The 17,878-nt window shown below is 35.2% G+C and overlaps 1 protein-coding gene across 1 annotated transcript in view; it reads left to right on the top strand.

Annotated features, from left to right (window-relative positions):
• mlh1 (mutL homolog 1, colon cancer, nonpolyposis type 2 (E. coli)) overlaps positions 1 to 17,878 on the top strand; it is a 130,928-nt gene that overhangs the window by 100,313 nt on the left and 12,737 nt on the right. Inside the window, exon 18 of the mRNA XM_059971177.1 lies at positions 14,590 to 14,712. Coding sequence (XP_059827160.1) covers positions 14,590 to 14,712 — 123 coding nt within the window. The remainder of the gene's footprint in view (positions 1 to 14,589; positions 14,713 to 17,878) is intronic.

The raw sequence follows: 17,878 nt of genomic DNA, 5'->3' as shown, positions 1-17,878 counted from the left end.
GAAAAAGAAATTAAATAAGATAGGGCTATCAAGAACAAAGTTTTTCAAACTAAAAAACTTACGAAATTGAAACCAAATTCGTAATGTATGTTTAATAACAGGATTAAATATTTGTTTATTAAATTTAACTAAATCCGCAGGAAGACAAGAACCAAGAACAGAGAATAGAGAATATCCCTTTACCTCATTACATTCCAAATTTACCCACTGTGGGCACAGTGGTGAATCCAAATCTAGTTTCCAATACAATAAATTACGAATATTATTTGCCCAATAATAAAATCTAAAATTGGGTAAAGCTAAACCACCATCTTTTTTTGATTTTTGTAATTGCTTTTTACTTAACCTAGGGTTTTTATTTTGCCACACAAATGAGGAAATTTTTGAATCAATGCTATCAAAAAAAGATTTAGGAATAAAAACTGGTAGGGCTTGAAATAAGTATAAAAATTTCGGTAAAATCATCATTTTAACAGCATTAATCCGACCAATTAATGATAAAAACAAAGGAGACCATCTTGTAGTAAGTTGATGAATTTGATGAAGCATAGGTAAAAAATTCAGTCTAAATAAATCTTTATATTTCTTGGTAATTTTTATACCTAGATAGGTAAAGTTATCAGTAACAACTTTAAATGGTATCCTATCACTCAATAAAGTTTGTGCATTTAAAGGAAATAATTCACTCTTATCTAAATTTAGTTTATAACCAGAAAAAGTACCAAATTGAACCAACAAGGATAAAATAGCAGGAATAGATCTATCAGGGTCAGAAATATATAACAACAAATCATCAGCATAAAGAGATAATTTGTATAACTTCTCATTACGGGTAATACCAAAAATATTAGGAGATTCACGAATAGCAATTGCTAAAGGTTCTAATGCAATATTAAATAATAAAGGACTTAAGGGACAGCCTTGTCTCGTACCACGAGATAATTGAAAAAAAGAGGATCTGTAGTTATTTGTAAAAACAGAAGCGACAGGTTTATAATATATTAATTTAATCCATGATATAAAGTTAGGACTAAAATTAAAATTTCTCAATGTATTAAATAAATATATCCATTCAACTCTATCAAAGGCTTTTTCAGCATCTAATGAAATAACACATTCTGGGATTGTGGGTGGTGAAGTATGAATTATATTAATCAATTTTCTAACATTAAAAAAGGAATACCGATTCCTCATAAAACCAGTTTGATCTTCTGAAATAATCTGAGATAGTACTTTTTCTAATCTAATAGCTAAAATTTTTGTAAGAATCTTAGAATCTACATTTAATAGTGATATAGGGCGATAAGATGTACATAAAGTAGGATCTTTATCTTTTTTAAGAATTAGAGAAATATTAGCTTCATAAAAAGATTGAGGTAATCTCTTCTTAGCAAACGCATCATTAAAAATTTCACATAACCAAGGAGAAAGCAAAGAAGAAAAAGTTTTAAAAAATTCTACTATATAACCATCAGGACCAGGAGCTTTCCCTGAATTCATTGATGAGATAGCCTCTCCTATTTCCACCATAGAAATAGGAGCATCTAACAGGCTATGGTCTTCATCAGTCAGTTTAGGAATATTCAAATTGTTAAAAAAATTATCTATCATGGACTGGTCACCATCAAATTCTGAATGATATAAAGATTTATAAAAATCTTGAAAGGTATTATTAATTTCTTTATGATCAGTAGTTAAATTACCGTCTGATTTGCGAATTTTAATAATTTGTCGCTTAGTCGAGATAGCCTTTAATTGATTAGCTAACAGTTTACCAGTACGGTCACTATGAATATAAAATTGAGCCCTGGTCCTAATTAATTGATTTTCAATTGAAGAAGATAATAGTAAACTATGTTCCATTTGAAGCTCAACTCTCTTCTTATAAAGTTCTTTGGTAGGAGTCACGGAATAAATCTTATCAATTTCCTTGATTTTATCCACCAATAAAGCAATATCTAAATATCTTTGTTTTCTTTTACCAGCAGAATATGAGATAATTTGACCACGAATAAAAGCCTTAAAAGAGTCCCAAAGTATTCCTCTGTCGATTTCTTCAGTACAGTTTGTAGAAAAGAACAAGTCAATTTGCTGTTTTATATAAGTAATAAATTCTGGGTCTTGAAGCAAAGTAGCGTTAAGTCTCCAAGATCTGGTATTATTGGAATAGTCCAAAATCTTAATAGATAACTTCAAAGGTGCATGATCCGAAATAGTAATAGAATCATATTTACAATCAATAACATCCGTTAATAACCGATGATCAATAAGAAAATAGTCAATTCTAGAATAGCTATGATATACATGTGAAAAAAATGAAAATTCTTTATCTTTAGGGTTCAAAAACCGCCATATTTCTGTAATTCCTGAGTCAACCATAAATGAATTAATAAGTAGGGCTGATCTATTCGGAAGAGTACGAATAGGTTTAGATCTATCCATCGAAGGATTCAAACAACAATTAAAATCTCCACCCATTATCAACATATATTCATTTAGATTAGGAAGAGAGGTAAATAAACGTTTAAAAAATTCAGGGCAGTCAAAGTTTGGAGCATAAATATTAACTAGAACAACTTTCCGATGGAAGAGTAAACCAGTTATCAACAAAAACCTACCCTGTGGGTCAGAAATAATTTCATGATGGGTAAACGATATTGAGGGATCTATAAAAATAGACACACCCCTAATTTTAGCGGTACAATTCGAATGAAATTGTTGACCCTTCCAGAACCTTAAAAAACGTTGATTATCCTCCCTCCTGATATGGGTCTCCTGTGCAAAGATAATATTAGCATTCAGTCTATGGAATACTTTAAATATTTTTTTACGTTTAATCGGATGATTTAAACCATTAGTATTCCAGGAGATAAAGTTAACAGATCTATCCATCATACCAATATTAATTGTGTATATCATAAAAGGTTAGAAAGACACATAACCCACAATTCAGGAAGGAGGAAAATTGATTCAGGAGCAACCGGAGAACATGACACCTCAACAATATTAGTAGTTTAAAGTCGGCCCATAAACTAAAAGCAAAAAAATAAAAAGCAAAAGCGTGAAAAAAGATCCCTCCCCCCTCCCCCCACCCTTCGAAAAAAAGCCAAGCGGCAGGCGCATAAACTAATACTAATATTACCCCCATTTCAAGATGGCAGCTCTATAAAAAAAGATTAAAAGAAAACTAACACCCAAATTAAGATATAGAGTTGCAAAAAAAAAATATATATATATATATATATCAATCAGAATAAAAGAAAATTAATATAATACAACAATCATTAATAAAAGTATAAACGTCAAAATTTAAAAGTGTAATATACCTTTAAAAAAAAATCCCATATTCAAATACAAGATGACGTTTCAAAAGCAAAGACTTATGGGAAGAAGAAACGCCATTTTGAAAAAGCCATATTACTAAATACAAATGTGAGTTCAGCAATCTGTTAAAAGACAAAATAACATTTAAAAAAAAGGGATATAATAAACAGTACAACATATATATAAAAAAAACCAAAAATCCAAAACATTCGTCCCATATCTGAGTACAGGCAAACAGATAAATGCTTGTAAAAAAACAGAATCTTACGGGAAAAAGAAACGACATCTTAAAAAAAAAGGTAAATCATTATTGCAAAATATAAACGTATATAACCAAAACAGAAAAAAAAAGGATATTATCAAAATTAAAAAGAACATCTATAAACAATGATGCTAGTAAAAAAAACCGGACCCATAGATCAAAAAATAAAACTTGTTAACCATGCCATATGCACTGTTAATCAAACAACAGTGGGCCTAACACTGATCCCTGTTGCACACCACTGGTTATAGGGCTCTAATCTTAAAACGCTGCCCTACCACCCTCCAACTCCTATCACTAAACCAAATTTGTATCCAGTTGGCTATTTTACCTTGTACACAATATGATCTAACCTTCAAGATAATTCAGGACCTTAAGAACACTGAACAGTACAGCTCAGGAATAGGCCCTTGACGCTGTTCTGACCATGTAGACAGATTAATCTAACTTGTCTGTCTGCATATGGTCCATATCATTGCATTCCCTGCATTTTCATGTGCCTATCCAAATGTTCTTAAAGAACGCCCACACCCCCCCAACCCACTAGCATTGCATTTCATACATGTACTGTGTGTGTGTCTGTGTATGTATATATACACAGACGCACACCCCACCCCCTTTAATATTCCCCTTTCTGCTCTTAAAACTATGCTGTCTATGTTTAACATTTCCGTTCTTAGATGTTGGGGAAGAAGACCAATTTGCCCTATTTGTACCTCTTATAATTCTCTGAATATGCCCCCTTGGAAAAAGAGCAGTCCAAGTTTGCCTATCCTTTCATTACCTCTAATTCAGACATCATCCTGCTGAACCTCCTCTGCATTCTCTCCAAAGCTGCTTCATCTTTCATATAATTTATTAATTTATATTTAAAGATTAGGTTGATAGTTTATTGATTAGTAAGGGTATCAAAGGTCACAGGAAAAAGGCAGGAGAATAAGGTTGAGAAGGATAATCAGCCATGATGGAATGGTGGAACGGACTCAATAGACCGATTGGCCTGATTCTGCTACTAACTCTTATGGTAACGCAGCCAGGACTGCACACATACTCCAAATGTGAAATTGCGGCTTTTATGTTCATTGCTGTGACTGATAAAGGAAAGTATGTTGTATGCCGCCTTTACCACCCTGTTTACTTGTGTTGCATCATTTGAGGAGCTGTGGACTTGTATCCCAAGATTTCTCTGTATCGTCAAGTTACTTTTTATTGTCATTTCAACCATAACTGCTGGTACAGTACACAGCAAAAACGAGATGACGTTTTTCACGACCATGGTGCTGAAGGGTCCTGCTATTTATTGTATACTTTCCTCGAGTATTTGACCTCCCAAAGTGTCATACCTCATATTTGTCCAGATGTGAAATTTCTCCATGCATATCTCCCAACAATTTAGAAAGCTTCATAGAATTTTACAGCACAGTAAAAGAACTTGTCATATCAATCAAGCTGCATGCCTCAGCTAGTCCTGTTTTCTGTGTTGAACACATATTCCTCCTAAACCCTTCCTATCGATGTACCTGTCCAAGCATGTTAAAATGATGCCTTCGCCTCTAGCAGCTCATTCCATGGACGCACTATACTCCGTTTTGTCCCACTGGTTTGTGTTTTTTTTTAAACCTTTCCCTTCTCATACTAAAGCCCTCTAGTTTTTTATTACCTTGCTCTAGGGAGAAAGACTGCATAAATTGTATTTATGTCTGCCATGCTTATTTTTATTTAGAGATACAGCATGGAACAGGCCCTTACAGCCCAACGAGCCACACCGCACAGCAACGTATCTATTTAACTCTAGCCTAATCTAATAACAGGACCTGCTGGCCGACCAGTGGTGTTGTGGCATTCACACTGGATTTCTTGGGTTCTAATCTGGCCAGCTCCTTACGTGTTTTCCACCCATGCTGGGTTAAATGTCGAGCGAACAACTCCACCTCATTTTTATAAAAAACAGACAAATGCTAAAGAAATTGCCCAGTGCTCCACGAGGCGTGGAGAGGAACAACAATCAGAGGACAATGACCAATTAACTTATTAATTGCTATGTCTTTGGACTAGGGAGGAAACCAGAGAATCTTTGTAGTCATGGTGAAAACATACAAACTCCTTACTGACGGCACTGAAATTTATCTCCAGAACACCTCGAGCTGTAAATGCATTGCACTAACTGCTAAGCTACCTCTACATTCAGACCTCTATAATGTCATTTCTTGGAATGAAGCCCATCGTGATGGCAGACATGTCAGCCCACAACTCCAACAATTTGTTCAGTGCCACTTGTCTGATGTTGTGTAACTGTCCTGTATTCCTCCCTCGACTTTGACTTATGGTCAATTTTGAAATATTGCTCAGAGTTAGCTTTTTAACTCATCACCCATTTCTTTGTTAATTCAAACTCTTTCTTCAGGATGAATGCTTTAACTTTTATAACCATGTTTCCATAGATATCTGTTTATAATCGGTCCAATCTTTAGAGCTGCCACCTGATGTTGCAAATAATTGCTTCCAAGCTTCACATCTTTAATTTTTTCACTTAATTCTGAACATATTTTCATGCTACAAGATGCATGTTAGCAACTCCAGTATTCCATAATGTGAGTATATGGAAATGCTGATGCTTTTGGCATCTGGCACACCATCACATGTTTGCCACACTCCATTCCTTCACTTTAAACTCACCAGGTGCAACATTGAGTTAAAAACTGAATTATAAATAGGTTGGGGTAGGAATAACATGCAACAGTCTTAAAAATTCTGCTAATTCAGCATGATTAGCTCATTTTTCGGGATTACCCCGAATCCTGAGCATGCTAGATAGAGTTTCACTCTCTACTGTATTCTGAAAGATTGCGTTTATCTGCTGCTGCTTAATTTTAATTGAATGATCTCTTACCTATTTACTTTGCATTCAGCTAGCTCAGCTTTCATGCTCTCATTGACATTATTTAAATTAATATTCATTTATTTATTTTTATATAATAATTAATTTTTTAAAAAATTAAAATGCTTTTCTTGGACCCTTGTTTTTGCTCCATCAGAATCTTTACCCCAGGGTAGAAATGTCAAACACCAGAAGACATTGTTTTAAGGCTAGATGGTGGGGGAGCTTAAAGGCAATATGAGCGGCAAGTTTTTTTTTAATCAATAGGTTACCAAGAGTAGTAGTGGAAGCAGGCAACTCAGTGGAGTTTGAAGCTTTTAAATAGACACGTGAAAACTAACTAATTAGAGGGTTATAGAGGGTACACAGGAGGAGGACATTTAGTATTCAAGGCATATGCTGTGTTGGTTTCATTAGTCGGGTGATTATGTTCAAGAACAGTGTGTTAATGTAGCTCTATAAAATCCTGGTTAGACCACTTAGAATATTGTGTTCAGTTTCGGTCGCCTCATTTATAGGAAGGGTGTTGAACTTTTAGAGAGGGTGCAGAGACTTGCCAGGATGCTGCCTAGACTAGAAGGTATAGGTTATGAAAATAGAATCATAGAACACCTCAGCACAGAAACAAGCCCTTTGGGCCTTCTGGTCCTTGCTCAACTTTGAATCTGCCTAATCTCATTGACCTGCACCATAGTCTTTCATACCCTACCATCCATGTTACCTATCTAAATTTCTCTTACCCCACACCTACCACTTAAACAAGCAGCTCGTTCACACTCTGAGTGAAGCTCCCCTTAAACATTTCACCTTTCACCTGTGTCATGTACCGTTCAGCTAGGTCTTCCAACATAACGAAACAAGCTACGACAAATGCAGATTGGGTCACATTATTAATGCATGTATTATTTTGCTTGCAAGGGGAGATGTACTTCCAGCCCAGTTTCCTCTGGAAATCTTCTGTTTAAACCGAAGTACTTTTATACCTTTTTTAAACAAAGAACAGTGATTAGGTTACTACATTCCATAACATTACGTTCCTCTTGTTGTCATAATCCTTATCTCGTTCAAACATTTGAGCTTTAGAAGTTCCATCCTGTTTCTACTCTCCTTCCCCCACCACACCAAGATATCAAACACCCCATTTCATTTCATTACATTTTACAAAAGTTACAAATTCATAAATACAGGATTACAGATGTTGAAATCAACCCCACACCTACCACTTAAGCTGGCAGTTCGTCCACATTCTTGAGTAAAGTTCTTCTCTTTTAACATTTCACCTATCATCCTTAACCCATGACCTTTGGTTCTAATCTCCGCCAACCTAAGTGAAAAAAGCCTGCTTGAATTTACTTTATCTATACCATTAAAATTTTGTATCCTACACTCTAGAGAATAATGTCCAACTCTTTTCAATCTTTCCCTGTAACTCGGGTCCCAAGTCCTGGCAACATCCTTACAGATGTTCTTTCTTTCTTTTTCAATCTTTTTATTATTATTATTATTAATATCAACAAAATAAAATTGATACATAGATAATGGAATTACAAACATACACATTTCAACTGAACATGAAAAAATACATAAGCAATGGTTATAGTATAATTGAGTATTCCCAAATCATGGATGATACAATTTACAAATAAACAAGGCAAACCTAGGTATATCATAATATATATTTAAAAAAACAGAAAAAAGAAAAAGAAAAAAAAATATGCAAAAAAACTAATCTAATAACTAATAAGGAAAAAAAACAAAAAAAAGAGAAAAAGAAAAAAATAACATATAAAATCGAAACTGGAAAAACAAATAGGCCTGGATCAGGGTCATATTACATCATATGAAAATATTGAATAAATGGTCTCCATATCTTTTCAAATTTAATAGAAGTATCAAATACAACACTTCTAATTTTTTCTAAATTTAGACATAACATAGTTTGAGAAAACCAATGAAATACGGTAGGAGGATTAATTTTCCAATTCAACAAAATAGATCTTCTAGCCATTAAAGTAAGAAATGCAATCATTCGACAAGCGGAAGAGGATAAATGGAGTGAGTCCATCATTGGTAAACCAAAAATTGCAGTAGTAGGATGAGGTTGTAAATCAATGTTCAATACCATAGAAATAATATCAAAAATGTCTTTCCAATATTTTTTCAAAGCGGACATGACCAGAACATATGAGTTAAAGACGCTATCTCAGAATGACATCTGTCACAAATAGGATTTATATAGGAATAAAAATGAACCAGTTTATCCTTGGACATATGAGCCCTATGCACAACCTTAAACTGTATTAATGTATGTTTGGCACATATAGATGATGTATTAACTAATTGAAGAATTTTATCCCAATTCTCAATAGGGATAGTAAGGTTAAGTTCTCTTTCCCAATCATTTTTAATCTTATGGAAGGGCTCTGAACGTATCTTCATAATTATGTTGTAAAGTTTTGTTATTAGCCCTTTCTGAGAAGGATTTATTTCAAACAAATTCTCCAAAATACTTGAAGACACAAAATTTGGAAAAGTAGGAAATACAGTATTTAAGAAATTCCTAATCTGTAAATATCTAAAAAAAAATGAAATCTAGACAAATTATATTTATTAGATAATTGTTCAAAAGACATAAAACAATTATCCAAAAATAAATCGGAAAATCATAGTAATCCTTTAGTCTTCCAAGCTGAATAAGCTTGGTCTATAATAGAAAGATAAAAAAAAGCAATTGGATACAATAGGAATATTTAAAACAAACTGAGTCAACCCAAAAAATTTCCAAAATTGAAATCATATACGTAAAGTATGTTTAACTATCAGGTTGTCAATTCGTTTCGGCAATTTAGAAAGAGCAAAGGGAGGAGAAGTCCCTAAAATAGAACCCAATGCAAATCCTTGTACAGATTTAATTTCCAGGTTCACCCAATGAGGGCTAAAAGATATATCCCAATCCTTTAACCAACATATCAAATATCGGATATTAACTGCCCAATAATAAAATCTAAAATTAGGCAATGCTAATCCACCTCCCTTCCTTGCCTTCTGTAAATATTTTTTTACCTAATCTAGGATTTTTATTCTGCCATATATATGAGGAAATTTTTGAATCAACATTAGCAAAAAAAGATTTCGGAATAAAGATTGGTACCGCTTGAAATATATAGAAAAACTTGGGTAAAATAGCCATCTTAATAGCATTAATCTGATCTATCAGAGATAAAGATACTGGTGACCACTTAGTAAACAAACATTTAATCTGATTGATTAAGGGTAAAAAAATTAACCTTAAATAAATCCTTATAGTTTTTTGTGATTTTAATCCCTAAGTAAATAAAAGAGTCATTAACAAATTTAAAAGGTAAATTTCCATAAATTGGAACTTGTCTATTTAAAGGAAACAATTCACTCTTATTAAGATTTAATTTATACCCGGAAAAAGCACTAAATTGAGCCAACAATGATACAACTGCAGGAATGGATTTCTCAGGATCAGAAATAAATAATAATAAATCATCTGCATATAATGATAGCTTATGTATATCTGTCCCACGATTAATGCCAAAAATGTCCTGTGATTCTCTGATAGCAATTGCCAAGGGTTCTAAAGCAATATCAAATAATAATGGACTAAGAGGAGAGCCTTGTCTAGTACCCCGAAATAAACGAAAAAAGGGAGATCTTTGATTGTTAGTAAGCACCGAGGCTACTGGAGTGTGATATATCAGTTTAATCCAGGAAATGAATGTCGGACTAAAATTAAACTTCTCAAGCACATTAAATAAGTATGGCCATTCAACTCTATCAAATGCTTTCTCCGCATCTAATGAAATGACACATTCTGAAGTGCTATGTGAAGGAGTATAAACAATATTCAATAATCTCCTAACATTGAAAAAAGAATAGCGATTTTTAATAAAACCAGTTTGATCTTCCGAAATAATTTGGGGTAATATCTTCTCCAGCCTGGATGCCAGTAACTTGGAAAAGAACTTGGAATCTACATTCAATAAAGATATTGGTCTATAGGATGCACAGTCAGTAGGGTCTTTATCTTTCTTCAATATTAAAGAAAAAGATTGTAAAAAGATTGTGGCAGATTGCCCAATCTAATTGCTTCTTCAAAAACCCTGCATAACCAAGGAGAAAGAGTAGCGGAAAAACATTTAAAAAATTCTACTGTATGCCCATCTGGACCTGGTGCTTTCCCAGAATTGATTGAGGAAATAACCCCTTTAATTTCTGCATCCGTAATAGGAGTTTCTAATATTGAAAGATCATCTGATGATAATTTTGGAAAATTCAATTTCCCAAGAAAATCACACATGGTATTATGATCATGAGGGAATTCGGAATGATACAGGGAGGTATAAAAATCTTGAAATGATTTGTTTATCTCATCATGGTTAACTGTCAGATCCCCATTCTGCTGACGGATCTTAGTAACTTGACGTTTAACCAAAGCATTCTTCAATTGACTAGCTAACAGTTTACCCGATTTATCACTATGTATATAAAAATCAGATCTGGTTCTCATTAATTGATTTTCAATCGAAGATGTAAGTAATAAACTATGTTCCTTTTGAAGTTCAACCCTTTGTAAAGCTCCTTACTAGGAGTAATCTAATATTTCTTGTCAATCTCTTTAATTTTATCAACCAATAAAAGAGTTTCCTTCTTAATGCGTTTTCTCAGACCAACAGAGTAAGAGATAATCTGTCCACGTATATATGCTTTAAAACTGTCCCAAAGTGTTCCGCAAGAAATATAATCCGTGGAATTAGTTGAAAAGAAGAAATCAATCTGTTCCTTCATAAATTTAATAAAATCCGGATCTTGCAGTAAGGTAGAATCAAATCGCCATTGTCTAGCACTAGAAGCTGTATCTGTAAATTTAATAGAAAGTTTTAATGGAGCATGGTCAGAGATGAGATGGCTATAATATCATAATTACAACCAATTACAAGAGTCAATAAAAAAATAATCAATTCTCGAGTAGGAATGATAAACATGTGAATAAAATGAAAACTCTTTGTCCTTAGAATGCCGAAATCTCCAAATATTAAAAATTCCATTATCAGTCAAAAAAAGAGTTAATACAAGTGGCCGACTTATTAGGTAAAGTCTGAGTAGATATAGATTTGTCCAACAAAGGATTTAAACAACAATTAAAGTCACCACCCATTATTAACTTTTATTCATTTAGATTAGGTAGAGAAGTAAATAAGGACTTAAAAAAATCGGGACAATCCACATTTGGAGCATAAACATTAACCATAGCAACCTTTTTGTTAAAAAGTAAGCTAGTAATTAACAAAAATCTACCATTCGGATCCGAAAAGATATCGTGTTGGACAAATGCAATAGAGGAGTCAATAAAAATTGAAACTCCCTTTACTTTAGCTTTCAAATTCGAATGGTACTGTTGACCCCTCCAAAACCTAAAAAAGTGATAATTGTCCTCTTTCCTCACATGAGTTTCTTGTACAAAAATAATATGAGCATTAAGTCTTTGGAATATTTTGAAAATCTTTTTCCGTTTAATCGGATGGTTTAAGCCATTTGTATTCCAAGAGACAAAATTAATGGTCTGAGCCATATTTCTGAAATCAACCCTTTGGTATATAAAGGGTGAACCAAATTATGAACTCATGCACCCGAAAGAGGAACAAAAATAAGGGGCGGACCCGGAAGTGACGACATCGCGGACATTTTAGTAGTTTAAAATCAGCCCAAATGAAGAAACTAAAACAAACTGAAGTAAGGAACATAAGATTTAGAAAAAAAAACCCATCCCCCCCCCCCCCCAACCCAAGAGGAAAGAAGACCACCCCAGCCAGGAAACGGCTGGGAAAAAGGACAGGTGAAATTAAATCTACCCCCATATCAGCAGAAGACAACTCCGTATATAAAGGATAAAAAAAAGATCCACCCAAACTCTAAAGAAATAATAATCACTAAACTAAAACCAAACTTCTTAATATAATTGATAGTAAAAAAAACAAAAAGAATATAATCACTAGTAACTTATAAATCGGGTTAAAATCCAAACAAACCAAAAAAATTTAAACTGTGATAAGAAATGCATTATAGGAAGAAGACGAGAGAAAAAAAACGGCGAAATTGAAAAAAAAGCCAAAAATATTTTAGAGAAGAAACCGCCGTCTTAGTAAAAAAAAACTCGGCTTCGAAGGATTAATAATAATGACCAAAGATAAAGTACAGTAGTTGAAGTAAGTAAAATAAAAAGATTAGGATGTCGAAAAAAAACTTTAATTAGAGTATAAAATATCGAGTAAACCTACACCATAGCCAGAAACAAAATCTGGTTTTGGAAACAAAAACCATCTTGCACGATCAAAATCACTCATTTATTAGAGATGAGAATCCGTAGCAGCAGGGAAGTTCTCATTCAGAAAGCTTCTGGCTTCAGATGTAGAAAGGAAAACATGCCATGGTGCATTTGGAGGCAAGATTCTGAGCTTCGCAGGGTATAAGAGCGCAGGTTTTAGATTTTTCTCATAACATTCGGACATCAGAAGTTTAAAAAGAAGCCTTGCCTTCATTACTTCTGGACTAAAATCTTGCACTAATCGCAAGTTGTGATCTTGAAATTTGACCATCCCTACACGCCGAGCCACACGAATAAGTTGCTCTTTAACATGCACGTTGTGAAGTCGGACAATTACAACCAGTGGTTTAGCTGAAGCACTTGGTGAACGACGCATAATTCTGTGAGCGCGATCAAGTAACTGGGAATACAGAAGGGAACGCATCCTTTAAAAGTTGAGCAAAGTACTTCGAGTGGTCCCCTTGTTCAATACCTTCCGGGAGACCAAGTATGCGTAAGTTCTGTCTTCTGGACCGATTCTCAAAGTCGACACACTTGGTTTTAAGTGTTTCCACCTGTTTAATCGTCGAAAGTAATTTCTGCTCCAGTTTTTCAATGATCAAGTCTCGCTTCCGAGCGTCCTCTTGCAAAGTTGCGTTTAGAACTTGCTGCTGGTTAACTACTGAATCCATCTTATCCATATAATCTTGAAAGGCCTTTATATCTTGTTTAAAAATTTGTCGTCGTTCTTCAAATTTTTCATTTAAAACCTCCAATAATATTTCATATGTCAATTTAGTGCGCTTAGGATCAGTCTTTTTCTTCTTCCCGTTCCCGTTAGGATCTTTCCCAGGTTCTCGCCCTTTAGATCTAAGAGCCATTTCTGTACTCATTTCTTCAAAAATTCACAATAAACTCTTAAAGATAAGTCCAAAAAAGTAGCAAGAATCTTTTGGTGTAGGTAAAAGTAAGTTAAATAAGGGTGATCATAGGTTAAGAAAAGTTAAGGTTATGGAGCGAATCTGAAACAGTGCTCACTCCATGCGCGTCTCCTGCTGACCTCCCTTACAGCTGTTCTATGCGCTCTTTGAATGTTATTGACATCTTTCCTTCAGGTATGTGACATGAACTGCACACAGTACTCCACATTTGGCCTTGGCAACATCTTCAGCATAACATCCCAACTCCTGTACTCAGTACTTTATGAATTTATGAAGACCAGTATGCCAAATGCTTTCTTTACAACCTTATCTACCTGTTAAGCCACTCCCAAAGAATTGTGGTTCAGTATTCATATATCTTTCTGTTCTACCACTCTCTTAAGTACCCTTACACTCATTGTCTTAATACCTAACCTGGTTGGTTCTCCCAAAGTGCATCACCTCACACTTGTCTGCATTAAATTCCATGTGCCAATTTTAAGCCCATTTTTCCAGCTGATCTCGATTCTGCTGCAAGCTTTGATAGTCTTCCTCACTGTTTACAATACCCCTGTCTTTGTGTCATCTGCAAATTTTCTGGTCCAGTTTAATTTTTAATATTTCAATTATTAATTAGCATCAAGATCAGCATAACATTGTGGCCCAAATGGCCTGTCCATTGCTGTACTGTTCTATGTATAATTCAATCATGGATTACTGTTATATAGGGACACTGTCAATTTGAAATTGCATATTCCAATATTAAACATTGATGACTTGATAATGAATTGTAATATAGTAATGTAATATATAACATAATATGGAAGCTTTGTGTAAAGTATCCTTTGACTGCCCAAGTTGTATTATTCTACAGGTGAACTGGGATGAAGAAAAGGAGTGCTTTGAAACATTGAGCAAGGAATGCAGTATGTTTTTTTCCATCAGAAAAGAATATACACTGTGTAATTCACCAGTCTTGCTACATCTAGATCAACAGGTAAAAATGCAAATAACTAAACTTTTTGAAAAAATTTGTCCCACTGTCCTCAGCATTGATGGCAGCAGACATGTTCATTGTCTTAATACATTGTGTTAGTACTTGGTGTATAAGTAAATAGTTACTTGGAAGAGAGCAAGTCCTGAAGTTGTGCATAGACCAAGCGTGGATCTCTACCATCTAGTGGATACTGTTGGTGCCTCATGCAGTAGACTTGCTTCTATTGCATTGGAGGTAGGATCTGCATCTACATCGTGCTTAGAAGCTATGTAAGTGTAAGACATCAGCCTCTGCATTTAACCCAAAGTATCTTAGAAGCAGAATCTGGAGAGTTAGGATAAGTAATGGAATTGTTACTGGTAGAGAAAAAATATATAAATTTGACCCCTCTTTTTCCCCCTACCCCCCCCCCCCCAAAAAGTCGATGGAAGTACCATTATATACACATATTCCTAATTACTGAGGTTGCTTTGTAATCTGCAGGATTATTTGTAAGGATCATTGCAGGAGTGTTGAATATGATATCACTCAGAAAACTTAGTTGGATGATAATTTGTTAAAGAAGGAGCTTGTACAGGTCTAATTCCTTGGAAACACAAGAGACTGCATCTGCTGGAATCTGGAGCAACACCTGGATGGGACCTGAGTTTATCCTGCACTTTGTGGATGGAAATTGATAGTTGATATTTTGGGTTCAGACCATACATCTGGACTGGAAAGAAAGAGGGGAGATGACGAGTATAAAGAGGTGGAGGAAGAGCTGCCAGGTGATAAGTCGATCTGAGTGAGGGGTAGTGTTGATAGGCATGTGAAGGATGAGGGAGAATTTAAGTGGAAGTGACAAAGGTCTGAACCTAGAATCTAATAGGACAGTGGAGCATGGAAGGAGTGGGTGGGTGATGGGCAGATGGAGAGGGTGGGGAAGAGAAAAGACAATTAGATCAGGAGGGGAAATGGGATGGGAGGGATGTTTACCTGAAATTTTGAGAATGAGGTTTCAATCCTTTTATATTAAAATACCATGACCATCTCTAATCTAGAATGTAGACACAAGGATCTAAATACACCAAAACAATTTTCCTGATTTTCTAGCAGTTTTAATTCTAATTTTGTGTTAATGCAATAATCTCTGCATTAAAACTAAGCAAAAATTCAAACAGAAGTGTTAATGACAAATTTAAGGGATTTCCTCTTTCAAAGTAGTGTAAAATTAGCAAAGAGCCAAGGTACACATATAGTAAATATGATGAAGAGCATTTTGATTAGTTTCCCTCTCAATACTTATCCATCCTTGGCTAATTGTTTCCACACTTGAAAGAACGAAACAAATGGGTAATCTTGTCAATGTGCTATAAACCGTTACTGCTTTCCTCTTGCTGTGAAAATTCTTAAATGCAGAAATGCATAGATATAAAAGGACACTGTACATTTACAATAAGTACAGATTTGGATCATAAGACCATAAAATATAGGAGCAGAATTAAGGTATTCGCCTATTGAAATTGTTCTGCCATTTCATCATGGCTGATCCATTTTCCCCTCAACCCCATTCTTCTGCCCAATTACTTGATCTCCACAGCTGCCTGGAACGACAAATTCCAGAAATTCACCACCTTCTGACTAAAGAAATTCCTCCTTATCTCTGTTTTAAATGGTTGTCCCTCTTCTGAAGATGTGCCCTCGGGTCCTCTCCATGTCCACTCTATCAGTATTTGATAGGTTTCAATAAGATACTCCCCCAGTCTTCTAAATTCCAATGAGTAAAGGCCCAGAGCCATCAAACCCTCCTAGTGTGTGTTGAACCTTTCATTCTCATGAACCTCCTCTGAAACCTCCAATGTCAGCACATCCTTTCTTGGATAAGGGGCTCAAAATGGCTCACAATACTCCAAGTGAGGCCTCATCAGTGCCTTATAAAACCTCAGCATTACATCCCTGCTTTTATATTCTTCTCTCAAAATGAATACTAACATTACTTCTGCCTTCCTCACCACAGACTCAACCTGCATCAGGACTCACAAGTATCTTTACATACCAGATATTTTAATTTTCTGCCAGTTTAAAAAAAATAGTCTACACATTCGTTCCTTCCACTAAAATGCACCAACATACACTTCCTGACACTATATTCCATCTGCCACTTCTTTGCCCATTCTCCTAATCTGTGTAAGTGCTTCTGCAGTCTTACTGCTTCCTCAGTGCTACCCGTTCCTCAACCTATCTTCATATCATATGCAAACCTAGCCACAAAGCCTTTAATTCTGTCATCCAAATCACTGACACAACATAAAAAGCAGTCCAACGCAGAAACTTACAGAATGCCACTCATCACCAACGGCCAACCTTTAGTCCCCTTTAAGCCCCCTTTAGTCTCACTCTTTGCCTCCTATCATTCAGCCAATGCTCTATCTTTCCTGTAATACCATGGGCTTTTGTTAAGCAGTATCATGTGTAGCACCTTGTCAAAGGCCATCTAAAAATCCAAGTATACAGCATCCACTGACTCTCCTTTGTCTATCATGCTTGTAAAAATTCCAACAGATTTGTCAGGCAAGATTTACACTTAAGGAAACCATGCCCTATCATCTGCCGATCCTACCTCACTCTCACTTAACACTGCATCTAGTTGTATTCTAACTGCCCTATTCTTAGCCCTATTGCTCTGTTTTAAATCCCCCTGCCAATTTAACTACCCTCCCCATCAGCTCTAGCAAACCTGCCAGCAAGGATATTGGTCCCCCTGAATTTCAGAGGTAAGCAATCTCTTTTGTACAGGTCATACCTTCCCCAGAAGAGATCCCAGTGATCCAGAAATCTGAAGCCCTATCCCCTGCACTAGTTCCTTGCATTCATTTGCCAAATCATCCAATTCTTGCCTTCACTGACGCACGCTACAGGCAACAATTCAGATTACTACCCTAACAGCTTCCTACCTAACTCCATAAACCTCTTCAGGACCTCCTTCCTTTTCCTACCTATGTCATTGGTGCCATTATGTATCAAGACTTCTGGCTCCTCACCTTCTCTTTTTGAATGCCATAGACCTGATCCAAGATGTCCCTTACCTTGGCATCTAGGAGGTGACATACCATCTGGTTGTTCCTTTCACGTCCAGAGAATCTAAGTTAGAACTAGTTAAATTGTGAAAGTCACAAATGTGAAAGCC

This window comes from Hypanus sabinus, chromosome 1 (assembly GCF_030144855.1).
Source record: "Hypanus sabinus isolate sHypSab1 chromosome 1, sHypSab1.hap1, whole genome shotgun sequence".
NCBI lineage: Eukaryota > Metazoa > Chordata > Chondrichthyes > Myliobatiformes > Dasyatidae > Hypanus > Hypanus sabinus.
Note: the sequence above shows the minus strand (reverse complement) of the source record. Positions and strands in the feature narration are given on the sequence as shown.